Below are 18,643 nucleotides of genomic sequence, written 5' to 3' on the forward strand. Positions count from 1 at the left end.
AGCCCTTAACTATGTTGAGGCTAAACGAGGAAAGAAAACCACTGAAGTTAAAGAAAGAGAAGGAATTTTGTAGCCAAAAATATGTAGTTTTACACCATGATTCTTATTAGGAGAGTCAAGCACTAGGAATCATGGCTATTTAACAGACCTCTTGTTTACTACCCTTCTTTAAGTAAAGTCCTTATTCCTCCTTGATACTCATTTTCCTTATTAGCAAAAATAATACATAACTCAGAGTAGCTGTAAAAATTGAATGAGGAAACTGTTGTAAAGCCCACAGCACAGAACCTGTCATGCTGATACGCATTCTTCAAGCATTACTTTGATTTGGTCTGGGTCTTAAAAAGTCATTTAATTCTGAATACTACTTTTCCCAAGTGAATACACACATACAGAAAAGTTTTTAAAAGAGAAGTTTATTACAAGGCAAGAAAACCAGCTAGTTTTCTAAGGCAAAAAAGTCAAAGTCCAAGTTTTTAAGTACTAGAAAGGAAGGGAATAATGTTTCATGGAGGTAATGGTGAAAAGAAAGTGTTAGTCTCTCAGTCGTGTCTGACTCTTTGTGACCCCATGGACTGTAACCCACCACTCCTCTGTCCATGGGATTCTCCAGGCAAGATTACTGGAGTGGATTGCCATTCCATTCTCCAGGAGATCATCCCGACCCAGGGGTCGAACGTGGGTCTCTGGCATTGCAGGCGGATTCTTTAGCATCTGAGCCATAATGGTAATTAATGATTAATTAATTATAGCTACTTATAGCTTACAGGGTAGGACAAATAAGTCCACAGGTCTTGGTTAAAACATGTCTCATTGTTCTTTGATCTGGAAAAAAACTGCAGTTATGTTCAGTAAGAATCTGACTTAGCAAGATTATTAAGGTCATGGTTCTTTCAGAGGATTAGCAGTGCATTTGTGAAATACAGCATTTAGCAAGTAATACTGCAAGTTGAAATTTTTCATTTTACATCACCCTTCCCTTCAGCAATGCAGAAGGAAGTACAATTTTTAGACAGTAAATACATACACACACACACACGTGCACACACTCATATGCTTATACATAAATTTCAACCAATAAAGATAATGCAATTAATCAGTAGCAAATAGAATAAAACACAATCAGCTACAGTTGTATATTAACTGAACTAGAACCTGATGTATGAAAGAATAAATAGTTACATATCAGACTGAGAAATTTCCCAAAAAACTGGTTTACTATATCTCCTTCAGTGCTCTTTATTTTAAAAGAATTTCAGCTGAAAATGTTTCTTCCTCTATCTTACCAGCCTATCACCCTTTGTCAAACATGTGGCTTAATGCAACCTTTGCCGTAAACCTTTACAATTTGCACATTGTTGTCCAGCTCTTATATTTATTTTGCTTTATATAATATTTTGAAACCATTTGAAGGGATTTCTTTAACCCAACTCTCCTCTTCAAAGGAAAGTGTTGACTTGAACATATCTCCCCTATAGATATGAGCTCTTTGGAACCAGAAAACAAGTATTTTTATCTTTGTATTCTCAGCACCTACCACCATGTCGATCATATAGAAGACAGCTGTATTGATGTTGGCTGCTGCAATAAGATTTGGATGGGCTTGTTTAAAATCACCAGCACAGATATGGAAAAGAAAGCTGATCACGAGCAAGTCAAAGAATCACTGAGCGGTGTGTTAGTTAATTATGTTTGAGGCCACACTTAGATTTTGCCCCTAGGATTTCTATATGAATTGCAGAAATATAAAATCATCACTGGAAACTTTCTATGAAGAAAAATATTGAATTATTTCATTTGCTAATTCTCATTAATATTTTGTTTTTGCTTTATTTGAACTCTTTTAAAAAATTAATTTATTTTAATTGGAGGCTAATTACTTTACAATATTGTGGTGGTTTTTGCCATACATCTACATGAATCAGCCACGGGGGCACATGTGTCCCACTATCCAAAACTCTCCTCCCACCCACCTCTCTGCCCCATCCCTCTCGGTTGTCCCAGAGCACCAGCTTTGAGTGCCCTGCTTCATGCATCGAACTTGCACTGGTCATCTATTTTACATACAGTAATATACATATCAATGCTATTCTCTCATATTGTCCCACCCTCGCCTTCTCCCACAGAGTCCCAAAGTCTGTTCTTTACATCTGTGTCTCTTTTGTTGTCTTGCATGTCGGGTCATCCTTACCATCTTTCTAAATTTCATATATATGCATTAATATACTGTACTGGTGTTTCTCTTTCTGGCTTACTTCACTCTGTATAATAGGCTCCAGTTTTGTCCACCTCATTAGAACCGACTCAAATGTATTCTTTTTTGTACCTGAGTAATATTCCATCACGTATATGTACCACAACTTCCTTATCCATTCGTCTGCTGATGGACATCTAGGTTGCTTCCATGTCCTGGCTATTGTAAACAGTGCTGTGATGAACATTAGGGTACACGTGTCTCTTTCAATTCTGGTTTCCTCGGTGTGTATGCCCTGCAGTGGGATTGCTGGGTTGTTATGACAGTTCTATTCCCAGTTTTTTAAGGAATCTCCATACTGGTCTCCACAGTGGCTGTACTAGTTTCCATTCCCACCAACAGTGTAAGATGGTTCCCTTTTCTCCACACCCTCTCCAGTGTTCATCATTTGTAGACTTTTTGATGGCAGCCATTCTGACCAGTGTGAGATGGTACCTCATTGTGGTTTTGATTTGCATTTCTCTGATAATGAGTGATGTTGAGCAATTTTTCATGTGTTTATTAGCCATCTGTATGTCTTCTTTGGAGAAATGTCTGTTTAATTCTTTGGCCCATTTTTTGATTGGGTCATTTGTTTTTTTGGAATTGAGCTGCATGAGCTGCTTGTATATTTTTGAGATTAATTCTTTGTCAGTTTCTTCATTTGCTATTATTTTGTCCTATTCTTAAGGCTGCCTTTCCACCTTGCTTATAGTTTCCTTCATTGTGCAAAAACTTTCAAGTTTAATTAGGTCCCATTTGTTTATTTTTGTTTTTATTTCCATTACTCTGGGAGGTGGGTCATAGTGGTCTTGCTGTGATTTATGTCAGATAGTTTCTGCCTATGTTTTCCTTTAAAAGTTTTATAGTTTCTGGTCTTACATTTTGATCTTTAATCCATTTTGAGTTTATTTTTGTGTATGATGTTAGAAAGTGTTCTAGTTTCATTCTTTCACAGGTGGTTGACCAGTTTTCCCAGCACTACTTTTTAACTATGGTCTTTTGTCAAGATAAAGTAGACAGATTTGATATGTTGTCAAGTAATTGTAGTGTTGGTTATACTTTAGGCTTGATGCCCCCTATATCAATATCCTCTCAGGTTTCCCAAAGTAAATCTATGTCTCAGATGAAACTGAGTATGGAAAGAGAAGCTAGTGTTAGTACCTTCCCAGTGCCAAGTTAGAAAAGACAGATACAGATAGGTAAAGAGGGATGCAAGTTCTGAAATTTCAAGAAAGAGTTCAAATAAAATTAAACAGTGACACTGCGTGGACAAAACTAGCTCCTATGGATTTCCACTTCTCATTAGTTTGCAGAGAGTCAAGGATAAAGACCTCAAAGCCTGCAGATCTAGGTTAAAATGATAGCTTTGGAAATGATAGCTAAAATGATAAATGATGTGACCTTGGGAAAGAAAGTCTCTCATAGTATTAGTTCTTACATACCAGTGTTGATATGAGCACATAGTGATATATTTAAAATGATATTAAGTCATATAGTACTTTAAGCTTAGCATGAAATTTACTTGCTTCTCAAGAAAATTCTTAATGGAGTTTGAGGAACTGAACCCTTAGATCATTTAGCAGTCCAAACTACCTGTATTTTGTGATGTTACCATTTTAAAAGATAGTTTCTAGGTCTTATGGATCTTAATTACTTCTCTCTGGGATTGACATACATGACTTTCTTTTCAGTCCATTTGGCCAGCACTTCTTCCATAATTTCACTTCACTATAAGAGAAAAGATGTAAAAATCACACGGGCACATGGATATTCAGTGAAGAGTAAACATATCTGAGATTGCTACTTGCCTTTTTTTATATTTGTTATTTTATTTACTTATTTGGCTGCATCTAGTCCTACCTGCAGCAAGTGGAATCTTCATTGCATCATGCGAAATGTTTCACTGCAGCTCACAGACTACTTGTAGCACATGGGTTTAGTTGCCTCATGGCTTATGGGATCTTACTTCCTTAGCCAGGGATGGAACCTGTGTAGCCTGCATTGCAAGGCAGATTTTTAACCACTAGACCACCCAAGGAAGTCCCGCTACTTGTTTTTGTATGACCTACTTATTTGCTTATCTGCAATCTGAGACTAGTTAAAGACTGGGACAAGTGAGGTATTAATGTGTACTCCTGGAGGCAAGCCGGGACAAAGTGAAACCAGAGCAGTCCTCAACAAGTACACATTAATACGAAGGTGAAAGAGGAGAGTGAAAAGCTGGCTTAAAACTCAACATTCAAAAAACTAAGATCTTTGCATCTGGTCCTATCACTTGATGGCAAATAGATGGGGAAACAATGGAAACAGTGAAAGACTTTATTTTCTTGGGCTCCAAAATCACTGCAGATGGTGACTGCAGCCATGAAATCAAAAGACGCTTGCTCCTTGGAAGAAAAGCTATGACAAACCTAGACAGAATATTAAAGAGCAGAGACATTACTTTGCCAACAAAGGTCCATCTAGTCAAAGCTATGGTTTTTCCAGTGGTCATGTATGAATGTGAAAGTTGGACTATAAAGAAAGCTGAGCGCCGAAGAATTGATGCTTTTGAACTGTGGTGTTGGAGAAAACTCTTAAGAGTCCCTTGGACTGCAAGGAGATCGAACCAGTTAATCATAAAAGAAATCAATCCTGAGTATTCATTGGAAGAACTGATGCTGAAGCTGAAGCTCCAATACTTCAGCCACCTGATTCAAAGAGCTGACTCATTAGAAAAGACCCTGATGCTGGGAAAGATTGAAGGCAGGAGGAGAACAGAGGATCACATGGTTGGATGGCATCACCGACTCAATGGACATAAGTTTGAGCAAGCTCTGGGAGATGGTGAAGGACAGGGAAGCCTGGCGTGCTGCAGTCCATGGGGTCGCAAAGAGATGGACACGACTGGGTGACTGAACCACAACAACGTTAAGATTTGTGTTAGTACATTGCCTGCGGTACAGAGTAAATACTCAAAAACTGTTAGCTATCTCCATGATTTTATAATCAAAGGAAAAAAACCAAGCTAGAACACAGACCTTTGTAAGAAGAACCTTCTCTGTGTTGCAATTTTGCTCACTCAGTTATGTCCGACTCTTTGCAACCCCATGGACTGTAGCCTGCCAGGCTCTTCCATCCATGGAATTTTCCAAGCCAGAATACTGGAGTGGGTAGCTGTTCCCTTCTCCATGGGAGGAGAGGGATTCAGTCTCCCAACTCAGAGATTGAACCCAGGTCTCTCACATTGAGGGCTGATTCTTTACTGTCTGAACCACCAGCGAAGCCCCTAATTTTGCTAAAAGATCTCAAATCCAGGGATTCCATGCTGAATGGATAAATGTAAACACAAAAATGCAAAACTTGTATGAAGATTTAAAGTGCTGAAAACATTTTTTCTGTTTCCTTTCCTTTTTTAAAAAATGTGAATTGTGGCCTATACTGAAGTTGTTTGAATATAAGTTTTTTATGTTGCATCAGAAAAAATTGTATAACTTTAACTTATTTAGCATTTTTCATTAATAATTTTATTTGTAGCAAGACAGTAAAAGTAATATAAAATACAAGTGACCATATCTATCATACTTCGTAAAAGCTCTCAATAGTTTAAACATACTTTTTCTCCCCCACTCTGAGATTTGTTATTTGAAGCATACACTGAGTTTCTTGTATTTCCTGTGGCCTCTTTGCTTATGGTTAAAATACTCAGCAACCAGTAATTGAGCAACAAATGTTTGTTTACTGACTGCCTAGCAACATTATAAGGCTGCTGTACTTGACAGAATCTGTAGATAATGAGTAAGGCTTTCACAGAGTTCCTTTTACTTTTTCTGAGTTAATTATTTCCCAGCAGCTTGCAGAATGACAATCGGACCAATGGAATTTGTGTCTAAGAAGTTAGATAACAAAAAAAAAAGAAGTTAGATAACACTTTTTGATAAATCCAAAAACAGTTGTGAAATTTCAGCATTCAAATATTTCAGAAGTGTATTTGTTTTGCTGACAAGTAGAACGTGCAGTTGGAAAACATGGGAAGAAAGACGATTTTGCTTCTGATTGTGGGAGTCCTTGGGGCATATTATGTTTACACACCTCTCCCAGATAATATTGAGGAGCCATGGAAATTAATGTGGGTAACAACATGTTTGAAAACCATTACACATTTGGTTAAGTATAAACTTTTATTGACTTTGAATGTTTAGAAGTGTAATCAGGAGAAAATAATTACCTTTATTATTTTTTAAATAATTTCTGCGGTTTTGGAAATTTTACTCAAAGTTTGCTTGCTGGTTTTAAAACATTTTTAATATTTTATCTATTCCTTAATGCAGAGCCTGAACAGAATGAATATGGAGGGAGTAGTCAAGGAGTTTCAGTTTTAAATACAAAGACAAAATAGACTGGCTAAGAAAGACAAAAAGTCCTATTGTGAGTTTCATGGCATGAGTGCTGCCAGAATGAAGCGTTTTGAACTTCAGAAATGGTAGAATTGAGCAACAGTGATTAGTTACAGAATTTGATACAGTAACCTTGTATTCAGATGTGCAAATCCTTTCTTACTGAAATACCTGTGAACAAGTCAGCTGGTAAAAACCCAGGGGAAACAAGGAACATGATTTTTTTTGAAGGGTTTAGTTGCTGAGTGATAGGATCCCCCATGGCTGGCTCATTACCTCCTGTTCATGGGTGGTCTTCAAAGACTTGTGGTTCTTTTCTAATGAAACTAATTACTTGGAAATAAAGCCATATAGTTCACTCCTTTAACTTTGTAGTAAATTGCCTCCCTGCAGCAAAAACAAAACAAAAACAATTCATAGCCAGTCTGGATATTAAACCCTTGGCTCAACATCTCTTGCATATATTTTTTTAGTTGTTTCAATACTTTTCTGGAGCTTAGTGTAGCTCTGAATAAGTGCAATGCTTGTCTTATTTTTATTTTCTTATCAGTGATTTGACCATTTTTAGTAATTTTATAGTACATGTTATTGGGTTTGGGTCAGTTTCGGTGAAATAGAGCTTTAAGTCACTTTTTAAAAGTCATTATTGGTTGATTTTGATTGATCATTTTGATTTCTTTTATTATTTGGATTAATTATGTGTGTGTGTGTATATACATTTATGTACACATGTAGTCCTTGTTTGTCTTTGGAAACAGTGTCATTTTCTCTCTAGCACTTAATCTTTTGCAATTGTCTTTTGTTTGTTTTTCTCATTTCTATCATATATAACACTTTGCTTGAGTTTCTTATAACTCAGTGTTTATTTCTGAAATTATTTTGTCTTTTTTTCTTATTCCTTTTCTGATTTCTACCAGTACCATTTTTAAATCACCTCTTCCTTTCAATTAGAGACCACCTCCAAATATCTTGCTATATCTTCCTTAAATATTTGTACTTCTGCTTTGTGATCTTTATTCTTATATTATTTATTCTGAAGCATTGTGTAATTTATTTCATCTACCTTGTACCAGTTACTTTTAAATTTGTTTTCTTCATGTGTTGGAGGCTATTGTTATTTTTCTTATAGTACATAGTACCTTGCATGAGTTTCTGTTTTTTCATGAATGTTATGGATATACCTTTTGTATTATTTCTATTTGGAAGAGATGGTTTTTCTTTGACAAACTTAAAAGAATGTACTGGAGAATGGTGGAAGAGTCAAGACTTTTTTTCTTAAAGTATTTTTGTTTAAGAGGGCCTATCACTATGTATATATAAATTTATAAATTTCTGGTAAAAGACAATGCATATATACTCCAAGAATGAAAGAGACTCACCATGATCAAAGACTGAAACATAATGAGGCTTGATTACTGGGACAAGTTGCTATACTAAAACACTGCCCAGGAGAAACTATCTTTTTAATTATTTATGCTTTTTTTCCCCGCATTGTGTGGTTTCATACAGAAGGAAAACAAAATGTAGATTTACCATAAATCTCCCACTCTTTTCTTTTTTTTCTTAAGGAAAATATTTAATTTGCTAAGTACATCAGATTACCATATAATATAATATCTTATCAAAATCTCTAAAAAGCCCATCACTCACTTCACTTCATGTTAAAGAAGTAACCAGGTGTTTTTCAATTATTCTCCTCATCCCCCCCCAAAAAAACAAAACTTTTGCTTGAATTTAACGCCACCTGATACTACTTTGTTCTTTACCAATCAACTTAAGCATAAGTTAAAGAATGGTAATTCTAATTTTTAATAATCCAATCATGAAGATAAATGAAAATCATTGAATACAATCAACTATCAACCAGTTGGTGATGTAGCATTATCTCCTGAAATAGAAATCGCAAATATAGTTTACTAAAATGCCAACTCTGATATATTGCTCAGCATTACTCTGAAAGGTTTCTCAAGAGACAAGAGACAGGTCAAATGGTCTGGTATTCCCATCTCTTTCAGAATTTTCCACAGTTTATTGTGATCCACACAGTCAAAGGCTTTGGCATAGTAAATAAAGTAGAAATAGATGTTTTTCTGGAACTCGCTCGCTTTTTCAATGATCCAGCAGATATTGGCAATTTGATCTCTGGTTCCTCTTCCTTTTCTAAAACCAGCTCGAACATCTGGAAGTTCACGGTTCACGTATTGCTGAAGCCTGGCTTGGAGAATTTTGAGCATTACTTTACTAGCGTGTGAGATGAATGCAATTGTGCGGTAGTTTGAGCATTCTTTGGTACTGCCTTTCTTTGGGATTGTAATGAAAACTGACCTTTTCTAGTCCTTTGGCCACTGCTGAGTTTTCCAAATTTGCTGGCATATTGAGTGCAGCACTTTCACAGCATCGTCTTTGAGGATTTGAAATAGCTCAACTGGAATTCCATCACCTCCACTAGCTTTGTTCGTAATGATGCTTCCTAAGGCCCACTTGACTTCACATTCCAGGATGTCTGACTCTAGGTGAGTGATCACACCATCGTGATTATCTGGGTCATGAAGATCTTTTTTGTACAGTTCTTCTGTGTATTCTTGCCACCTCTTCTTAATATCTTCTGCTTCTGTTAGGTCCATACTATTTCTGTCCTTTATCGAGCCTATCTTTGCATGAAATGTTCCTTTGGTATCTCCAATTTTCTTGAAGAGATTTCTAGTCTTTTCCAATCTGTTGTTTTCCCCTATTTCTTTGCATTGATCACTGAGGAAGGCTTTCTTATCTCTCCTTGTCTCTTGAGAAACCTGTATGCAGGTCAGGCAGCAACAGTTAGAACTGGACATGGAAGAACAGACTGGTTCCAAATAGGAAAAGAAGTACGTCAAGGCTGTATATTGTCACCCTGCTTATTTAACTTCTATGCAGAGTACATCATGAGAAACGCTGGGCTGGAAGAAACACAAGCTGGAATCAAGATTGCTGGGAGAAATATCAATAACTTCAGATATGCAGATGACACCACCCTTATGGCAGAAAGTGAAGAAGAACTAAAGAGCCTCTTGATGAAAGTGAAAGAGGAGAGTGAGAAAGTTGGCTTAAAGCTCAATGTTCAGAAAACTAAGATCATGGCATCAGGTCCCATCACTTCATGGGAAATAGATGGGGAAACAGTGGAAACAGTGTCAGACTTTATTTTTGGGGCTCCAAAATCACTGCAGATGGTGATTGCAGCCATGAAATTAAAAGACACTTACTCCTTGGAAGGAAGGTTATGGCCAACCTAGATAACATATTTAAAAGCAGAGACATTACTTTGCCAACAAAGGTCCGTCTAGTCAAGGCTATGTTTTTTCCAGTGGTCATGTATGAATGTGAGAGTTGGATGGTGAAGAAAGCTGAGCGCCACAGAATTGATGCTTTTGAACTGTGGTGTTGGAGAAGACTCTTGAGAGTCCCTTGGACTGCAAGGAGATCCAATCAATCCATCCTAAAAGAGATCAATCCTGGGTGTTCGTTGGAAGGACTGATGTTGAAGCTGAAACTCCAATACTTTGGCCACCTCATGAGAAGAGTTGACTCATTGGAAAAGACCCTAATGCTGGATAGGGTTGGGGGCAGGAGGAGAAGGGGACGACAGAGGATGAGATGGTTGGATGGCATCATTGAGTCGATGGACATAGGTTTGGGTAGACTCCGGGAGTTGGTGATGGACAGAGAGGCCTGGCGTGATGCAATTCATGGGGTCACAAAGAGTCAGACACGACTGAGCGACTGAACTGAAGTGACTCTGAAAGGTAATATGAGACTCTAAAATGACTCTGAGGGTGCATTTCGTCATGATAAGAAATAACAACATGGCAATCAAATAACATTTTCAGACCTGTACCCGGTTTGGGATTATAGACATTTGTGAAAGCATTTTCCACCCTTACACCAGATTGTAAGGTTTTACTTATTTGCTTTGGAACACTTTGAAACTTCCTAAGTTTAAGGCTATTTAAAAAATTTGTTAGTTTTATTACCTTCTATTCTTTTTTCTCCATTTGTCACTGGCTCTTCTACCCTTTTTAATTCTTTTAGCTGCTATGGCCTTTTCAAAGTTATCACTGGTTGACCTCTAAAGGATGAACATTTTGAAACCCAATACTCATTTGAGTTTCCAAATTGCTGAATAACCACACTTAATATGCAGAACTTTGACTAGGTGCAGCCAATGGCATAGGCACTGTTTTCTCAACAGAAATTCAGTTTTATATATATATTTAGGTGATAGATCATTGTATGATTGATTAAGATGCGTAAAATATTTTGCCCTTACACTGAGGGATATAAATTCCTGCATTGGTGAGAATTTTCCCTATCATTTGATGTTTCAAATTTACATAAAAAATTGCTCCCACAGTATAGAGTCAGTATAAAGAGAGATAATCTGAGAAGGTATGTCCATGAGCTACTGCTCTAGTTTCTTCATACTTCACCAAAGAGAGTCAAAGAAATTAAAACCCTTGTTATTTAATTCAGACTCCAGGGACACTGGGCAATATTTGTAGCACAGTGGTGACTTCTTAGTCTTTTGTTACGTATTTATTAATGTTACACTTCCTAGTAAACTCTAGAAAGTTGAGAAAATATAAAGCCACCTATAATTTTTTTATACTTAGTACTTTCTTACACAACATACGACAACCACTTTGTTGTTCAGTCTCTTAAGCCGTATCCGACTCTTTGCAACCCCATGAGCTGCAGCACGCCAGACTCCTCTGTCCTCCACTATCTCCCAGAGTTTGCTCAAACTCATGTCCATTAAGTTGGTGATGCTATATAACCATCTCATCCTTTGCTGCCCCCTTCTCATTTTGCCTTCAGTCTTTCCCAGCATCGGGGTCTTTTCCAGGGAGTCGGCTCTTCGAATCAAGTGGCCAAACTATTGGAGCTTCAGCTTTCAGCATCAGTCATTATAATGAATATTCAAGGTTGATTTCCTATTTTCATATAAATACTCATCTTTAACTTGTATAACATATACAATTCTCCTATCATTTAACAATATTTACTTGAAACTAAATAATCTTATTCTTTGCAGATAAAATACTTGAGTCTAGTGATTTATGTTTTGAAAGAGGCCTTGTATTTTCTGTACTTAACTTTGATTGAAAGCCAGAGAGCCAGCTAAATTAGCATAAATTATTTTCTTGGGAAAAATGTGGACACTTTATGTCATAGGTCATAGGAATTTTAAATTTGTTAAAATTAAGTAAATAAATGCTTGTGACCTGACTATCACCTTTCTATATTAGCATTTAAAGTAATTAAAAATTGTTTCCACATTTAACACTGAAAAGTAAAGGGGATGGAAAATGGTCCACTGGAAGTAAGAGTCTCTACCCCTTGCTATAGCAAGGAGGAGCAGGTAGGGGATACCACGGTGTTGGGGGCAAGGTCAGTGTGTGTGGAGCTATTTGTGTGTAGAAGTGGTGACCAGAATGTGGAGAAGATCCAGAATATCCTTATAGCTATAGAATAGTTGATCTTCTAAGCTTGTCAGGCACTGACTAAGCATTTGCACTTCACGCTCACCTGCATGAAGTTCTACTCCTCTGGCTGCAGTTGTAACATTAAGGCAGTGGTTTTTGTGAGTCTACCTTCTGACATCTCTTTAGGACAGCTGCTGGGCACCAGTAAGGAGGGATATTTGTGTGCTACTTGAACCAGGTGTAGCGTGAGTGGACTGGGAAATGCAGGAGGCCATGGGAACACCACCATTCTTCTGGACCCTGGGCAGGGCCCAAGGTGCCCTCAGAGTTAAGTTCCTGCCCAGTCTCTCTGCCCAGTCTCTCACACCCATGAACGTTCTGTGAATACTAAGGGATCCTTGAACACTGTATCCACTGTCACGCTGTCTCTTCAATGGGCATTTCATAATGATGGCCACTAGGGGACAGAATATTGTCTGGTCAGGAGTGACACCCTGGCTCCAGGGATCAGACCTGGGGTTGAGTCCCACATCTAGCACTTATTATATGACTACTCATAAATATGTCTCTTAAGCTCTCCCACCTCAACATACTCAATTGAAAAAATCTGGGAATATATTACTGTTTACCAGATTTTCATAAGAATTGAATTGGTACACAAATGAAAAGCGTAATGCCTGGCAAAGATTAAAAACAACTATAAGTATAGTTATTTATATCTATCTCCTTTCTTCTTATGTTAGAGTGCAACTTCTTTTTTTTTTTTTTGTATAATTTTATTTATTTTTGGCTGTGCTGGGTCTCCATTGCTGCATGGGCTTTTCTCTAGTTGTGTCGAGTGGGAGCTACTCTTTAGTTGCGATATGTGGGCTTCCCAATGCAATGGCCTCTTACTGTGCAACCCAGGCTGTAGGGTGGTTGGGCTTCAGTAGTTGTGGCTCCTGGACTCTAGAGCACAGGCTCAGTAGTTGTGGTGCATGGGTTTAGTTGCTCTGCAGCATGTGGGATCTTCCCTGAACCCCCTGTCTCCTGCATTGGTAGGTGGATTCTTTACTACTGAGCCATAAGGGAAGCCACCAGTGTAACTTCTTAAAAGGATAACATTTTCTCCTAATTCTGAAAGGGGTCATGATAATTTACTGCAGCCTTCATATATGCTTACTTGAACGATGTATCCTTAGTAAGCTTTATGTAAAATACCAGTATGTCATTTTGATGCATAATCCTTTGTTCAAAAATGTATATGACTAAACAGACATTTCTCCAAAGAAGACATACAGATGGCTAACAAACACATGAAAAGATGCTCAACATCACTCATTATTAGAGAAATGCAAATCAAAACCACAGTGAGGTATCATTTCACACCAGTCAGAATGGCTGCTATCCAAAAGTCTACAAGCAATAAATGCTGGAGAGGGTGTGGAGAAAAGGGAACCCTCTTACACTGTTGGTGGGAATGCAAACTAGTACAGCCACTATGGAGAACAGTGTGGAGATTCCTTAAAAAACTGGGAATAGAACTGCCATATGACCCAGCAATCCCACTGCTGGGCATATACACCGAGGAAACCAGAATTGAAAGAGACGCGTGTACCCCAATGTTCATCGCAGCACTGTTTACAATAGCCAGGACATGGAAGCAACCTAGATGTCCATCAGCAGATGAATGGATAAGGAAGCAGTGGTACATATACACAATGGAATATTACTCAGCCATTAAAAAAATACATTTGAATCGGTTCTATTGAGATGGATGAAACTGGAGCCCATTATACAGAGTGAAGTAAGCCAGAAAGAAAAACACCAATACAGTATACTAATGCATATATATGGAATTTGAAAGATGGTAACGATAACCCTATATGCGAGACAGAATAAGAGACACAGATGCATAGAACAGTCTTATGGACTCTGAGGGAGAAGGTGAGGGTGGGACGTTCTGGGAGAATAGCATTGAAACATGTATATTATCATATGTGAAACAGAACACCATTCCATGTTTGATGCATGAGACAAATGCTCAGGGCCGGGGCAATGGGATGACCCAGAGGGATGGGATGGGGAGGGAGATGGGTGGGGGGTCCAGGAAGGGGAGCACATGTAAACCCATGGCTGATTCATGTCAACGTATGGCAAAAACTATTACAATATTGTCAAGTAATTAGCCCCCAACTAAAATACATAAATTTATTTAAAAAAAAAAAATAGAAGAGGAAAGCCAAAGGGTAGATCAGAGAGATAGGACATGAGGATCTGACCTGCTGTTTCTGGCTTTGAGGATGAAAGAAAAGGGCAACAAACTGAAGAAGGTAGTGGCTTCTAGAAGAAGGAAAAAGTAAGGTAACAGATTCTCCCCTAGAACCTCCAGAAAAGAATGAAACCTTGCTATCACTTTGACTTTAGCCGATGAGTCTTGTATTAGACTTTTTACCTACAGAACTGTAAGATAATAAATATGTATTAATTAAGTCAAAAAAAATGTATATGAATGTATCTTTGACTTCTGGTCAGCAGAACAGTTCTCAGACCTTTCTGAGATTCTGTCTCCTGGGTTATAACCCTCAATTTGGCTCAAATAAAAAGCCTCTTCTTCTTAACTGATGGTTAATTGAGTTTTCATTGACATAAATAGAGATATGAATATTGAGACACAACTGAATAGAGATTTGGACAAGAATTAGATATGTATATAAATGCCTAACTCGGTATAAATATGGGTAGCACATTATATGACTTCCTTGGTGGTTCAGTGGTAAAGAATCTGCCTGTAATGCAGGAGACCCAGTTTCGATCCCTGGGTTGGGAAGATCCCCTGGAGGAGGGTATGGTAACCCATTCCAGTATTCTTGCCTGGAAAATCCCCAGGGACAGAGAAGCCTGGTGGAGTATAGTCCATCAGGGTCCCAAAGAGTTGAACATAACTAAATGACTAAGCAGCAGCAGCACATTATACATAAGTGAATATATATCAAAAGCTGTTAGTATCTTTTTATCTATCTACCTACCTATATATCATCAACCTATTTGTTGATTACGTGAGAACTTTTACCATTTCTTTTGACTGTAACTAACCTTATGATTCTACAGTGGAAGTGGGAAATAGATTTAAAGGATTAGATCTGATAGACAGAGTGCCTGATGAACTATAGATGGAGGTTGCTGACATTGTACAGGAGACAGGGATCAATACCATCTCCAAGGAAAAGAAATGCAAAAAAGCAAAATGGCTGTCTGAGGATGCCTTACAAATAGCTGTGAAAAGAAGAGAAGTGAAAAGAAAAGGAGAAAAAGAAAGATATTCCCATCTGAATGCAGAGTTCCAAAGAATAGCAAGGAGAGATAAGAAAGCCTTCCTCAGCAATCAGTGCAAAGAAATAGAGGAAAACAATAGAATGGGAAAGACTAGGGATCTCTTCAAGAAAATTAGAGATACCAAGGGAACATTTCATGCAAAGATGGGCTCGATAAAGGACAGAAATGGTATGGACCTAACAGAAGCAGAAGATATTAAGAAGAGGTGGCAAGAATACACAGAAGAACTGTACAAAAATGATCTTCACGACCCAGATAATCATGATGGTGTGATCACTCACCTAGAGCCAGACATCCTGGAATGTAAAGTCAAGTGGGCCTTAGAAAGCATCACTACGAGCAAAGCTAGTGGAGGTGATGGAATTACAGTTGAGCTATTTCAAATCCTGAAAGATGATGCTGTGAAAGTGCTGCACTCGATATGCCAGCAAATCTGGAAAACTCAGCAATGGCCACAGGACTGGAAAAGGTCGGTTTTCATTCCAATCCCAAAGAAAGGCAATGCCAAAGAATGCTCAAACTACCACACAATTGCATTCATCTCACACGCTAGTAGAGTAATGCTCAAAATTCTCCAAGGCAGGCTTGAGCAATACGTGACCCATGAACTTTCAGATGTTCAAGCTGGTTTTAGAAAAGGCAGAGGAACCAGAGATCAAATTGCCAACATCAATTGGATCATCGAAAAAGAAAGAGAGTTCCAGAAAAACATCTATTTCTGCTTTATTTACTATGCCAAAGCCTTTGACTGTGTGGATCACAATAAAATGTGGAAAATTCTGAAAGAGATGGGAATACCAGACCACCTGACCTGCCTGTTGAGAAACCTGTAGGCAGGTCAGGAAGCAACAGTTAGAACTGGACATGAAACAACAGACTGGTTCCAAACAGGAAAATAAGTACATCAAGGCTGTATATTGTCACCCTGCTTATTTAATTTATATGCAGAGTACATCATGAGAAACGCTGGGCTGGAGGAAACACAAGCTGGAATCAAGATTGCTGGGAGAAATATCAATAACCTCAGATATGCAGATGACACTACCCTTATGGTAGAAAGTGAAGAGGAACTAAAGAGCCTCTTGATGAAAGTGAAAGAGGAGAGTCAAAAAGTTGGCTTAAAGCTCAACATTCAGAAAACTAAGATCATGACATCTGGTCCCATCACTTCATAGGAAATAGATGGGGACACAGTGGAAACAGTGTCAGACTTTATTTTTTGGGGCTCCAAAATCACTGCAGATGGTGATTGCAGCCATGAAATGAAAAGATGCTTACTCCTTGGAAGGAAAGTTACGACCAACCTAGATAGCATATTAAAAAGCAGTGACATTACTTTGCCAACAAAGGTTCATCTAGTCGAGGCTATGGTTTTTCCAGTCTCATGTATGGATGTGAGAGTTGGACGGTGAAGAAAGCTGAGTGCTGAAGAATTGATGCTTTTGAACTGTGGTGTTGGAGAAGACTCTTGAGAGTCCCTTGGACTGCAAGGAGATCCAACCAGTCCATCCTAAAGGATCTCAGTCCTGGGTGTTCATTGGAAGGACTGATGTTGAAGTTGAAACTCCAATACTTTGGCCACCTCATGCGTAGTGTTGACTCATTGGAAAAGACCCTAATGCTGGGAAGGATTGGGGGCAGGAGGAGAAGGGGACGACAGAGGATAAGATGGCTGGATGGCATCACCGACTTGATGGACATGGGTTTATGTAAACTCCAGGAGTTGGTGATGGACAGGGAGGCCTGATGTGCTGCGATTCATGGGGTCGCAAAGAGTTGGACACGACTGAGCGACTGAACTGAAGTGGACCTCTTAACTTCAGGAATATCTCGTTAAAACTCCTGAGTACAACGTATGTACAAATCATAATACTAATTATTTTATATCAAATTAATCAGAGACATCAGAGTAAATAATATAGAATAATACCTGGAAATGACTTTTCAATACATTAATTAGAAAATTATAGTAGAGCATGGTCAGCTTAACTCCCAGGTTATGTTTCACAATGCCCACTGTTTAAAATTAAATTACTCTTTTAAGTATAGACTGTTCCTGATTTATGATGGTTTGACTTATGAGTTTTTGAATTTATGATGGTGCAAATGTTATACACATTCAGTAGAAACTTTACTTCGCATTTTGATTTTGATCTTTTCCCAGGCAAAAGATATGTGGGTGATTCCCTATCATGATGCTGGACAGCAGTAGGGAGCCACAGCTCCCAGTTAATCCCTTGATCTCACATGTAAACAACCTACATACTTATACCACTCTCTACTCCTACAACCATTGTGTTCTTCACTTTCAGCACAGTATTCAGTAAATTACACAATTTCAGTATACTTAGCAGATGTTTGATAGGTTGTGTGTGTTTAGCTTCTCAGTCGTATCTGACTCTTTTTTGTGACCTCATGGACTCTAACCCACCAGGTTCTTCTTTCTATTGGATTTCCCAGGCAAGAATACTGGAGTGGATTGCCATTTCCTCCTCCAAGGGATATTCTTGATCCAGGGATTGAACCCCTGTCTCCTGCATTAGCAGGCAGATTCTTTACCACTGAGCCACCTGGAAAGCCTGTTTGGTAGGTTACATATATTTAAATGCATTTTTGACTTACAGCATTTTCAGTTTACAATGAATTTATCAGGACATAACCTCATTGGAAATTGAGGAAGATCTAGTATTTCTTTGATCATTATACTTAATGATATATATAAATATATATATATATCTCACATATGGATATCATTTACTTTGCTGTTGGCTAGTTAGAACACATTAAGCTGCTTGATGATATGTTTACAAAAGAAAAATAGACACTGTGTTCTGAAAGTAGCTCCCCATACTGCAGTATCAACAGAGCTTCCCACTGTAATTTCAACCTTATAGATCAAGCAAGTTAGCTTACAGGTAAAATGGTTTTCATGAACACCTTTGAAATTTATTTTCTTTAGGCCTTTGATCAAATTGTTTTGCCTGTCTGACTAAATCTAAAACTTTAAGCAACCATAATTTGTCACATTCAACAGGTTGAAATCAAACAGTGCACCCATCAGAAACTGTCTTCTTATTTTTCATAACTGATATGTATTCTCTTTCTACCTGAGCAGCCATTCAAGGTCCTTTTTTGATCTGCCTTTTATAGAGTTTATTTATGTGAATGTCTATTTTTAACAATAGTCTGTAAAAGTTAGAAATTATATCACAGGCATCTTGCATTAATCATACCTCTGGCACTGTGCTCCTCCCTCC

At 38.0% G+C, this 18,643-nt stretch overlaps 1 protein-coding gene across 1 annotated transcript in view; it reads left to right on the top strand.

Annotated features, from left to right (window-relative positions):
• Positions 1–6,243: 6,243 nt before the first annotated feature.
• Positions 6,244–18,643, top strand: part of LOC145538460 (arylacetamide deacetylase-like) — a 29,389-nt gene continuing 16,989 nt past the window's right edge. Inside the window, exon 1 of the mRNA XM_081570517.1 lies at positions 6,244–6,381. Within this exon, the coding sequence (XP_081426643.1) occupies positions 6,244–6,381 (138 nt within the window). The remainder of the gene's footprint in view (positions 6,382–18,643) is intronic.

Source organism: Giraffa tippelskirchi, chromosome 2 (genome assembly GCF_054371585.1).
Source record: "Giraffa tippelskirchi isolate mGirTip1 chromosome 2, T2T-mGirTip1v1.2.pri, whole genome shotgun sequence".
NCBI lineage: Eukaryota > Metazoa > Chordata > Mammalia > Artiodactyla > Giraffidae > Giraffa > Giraffa tippelskirchi.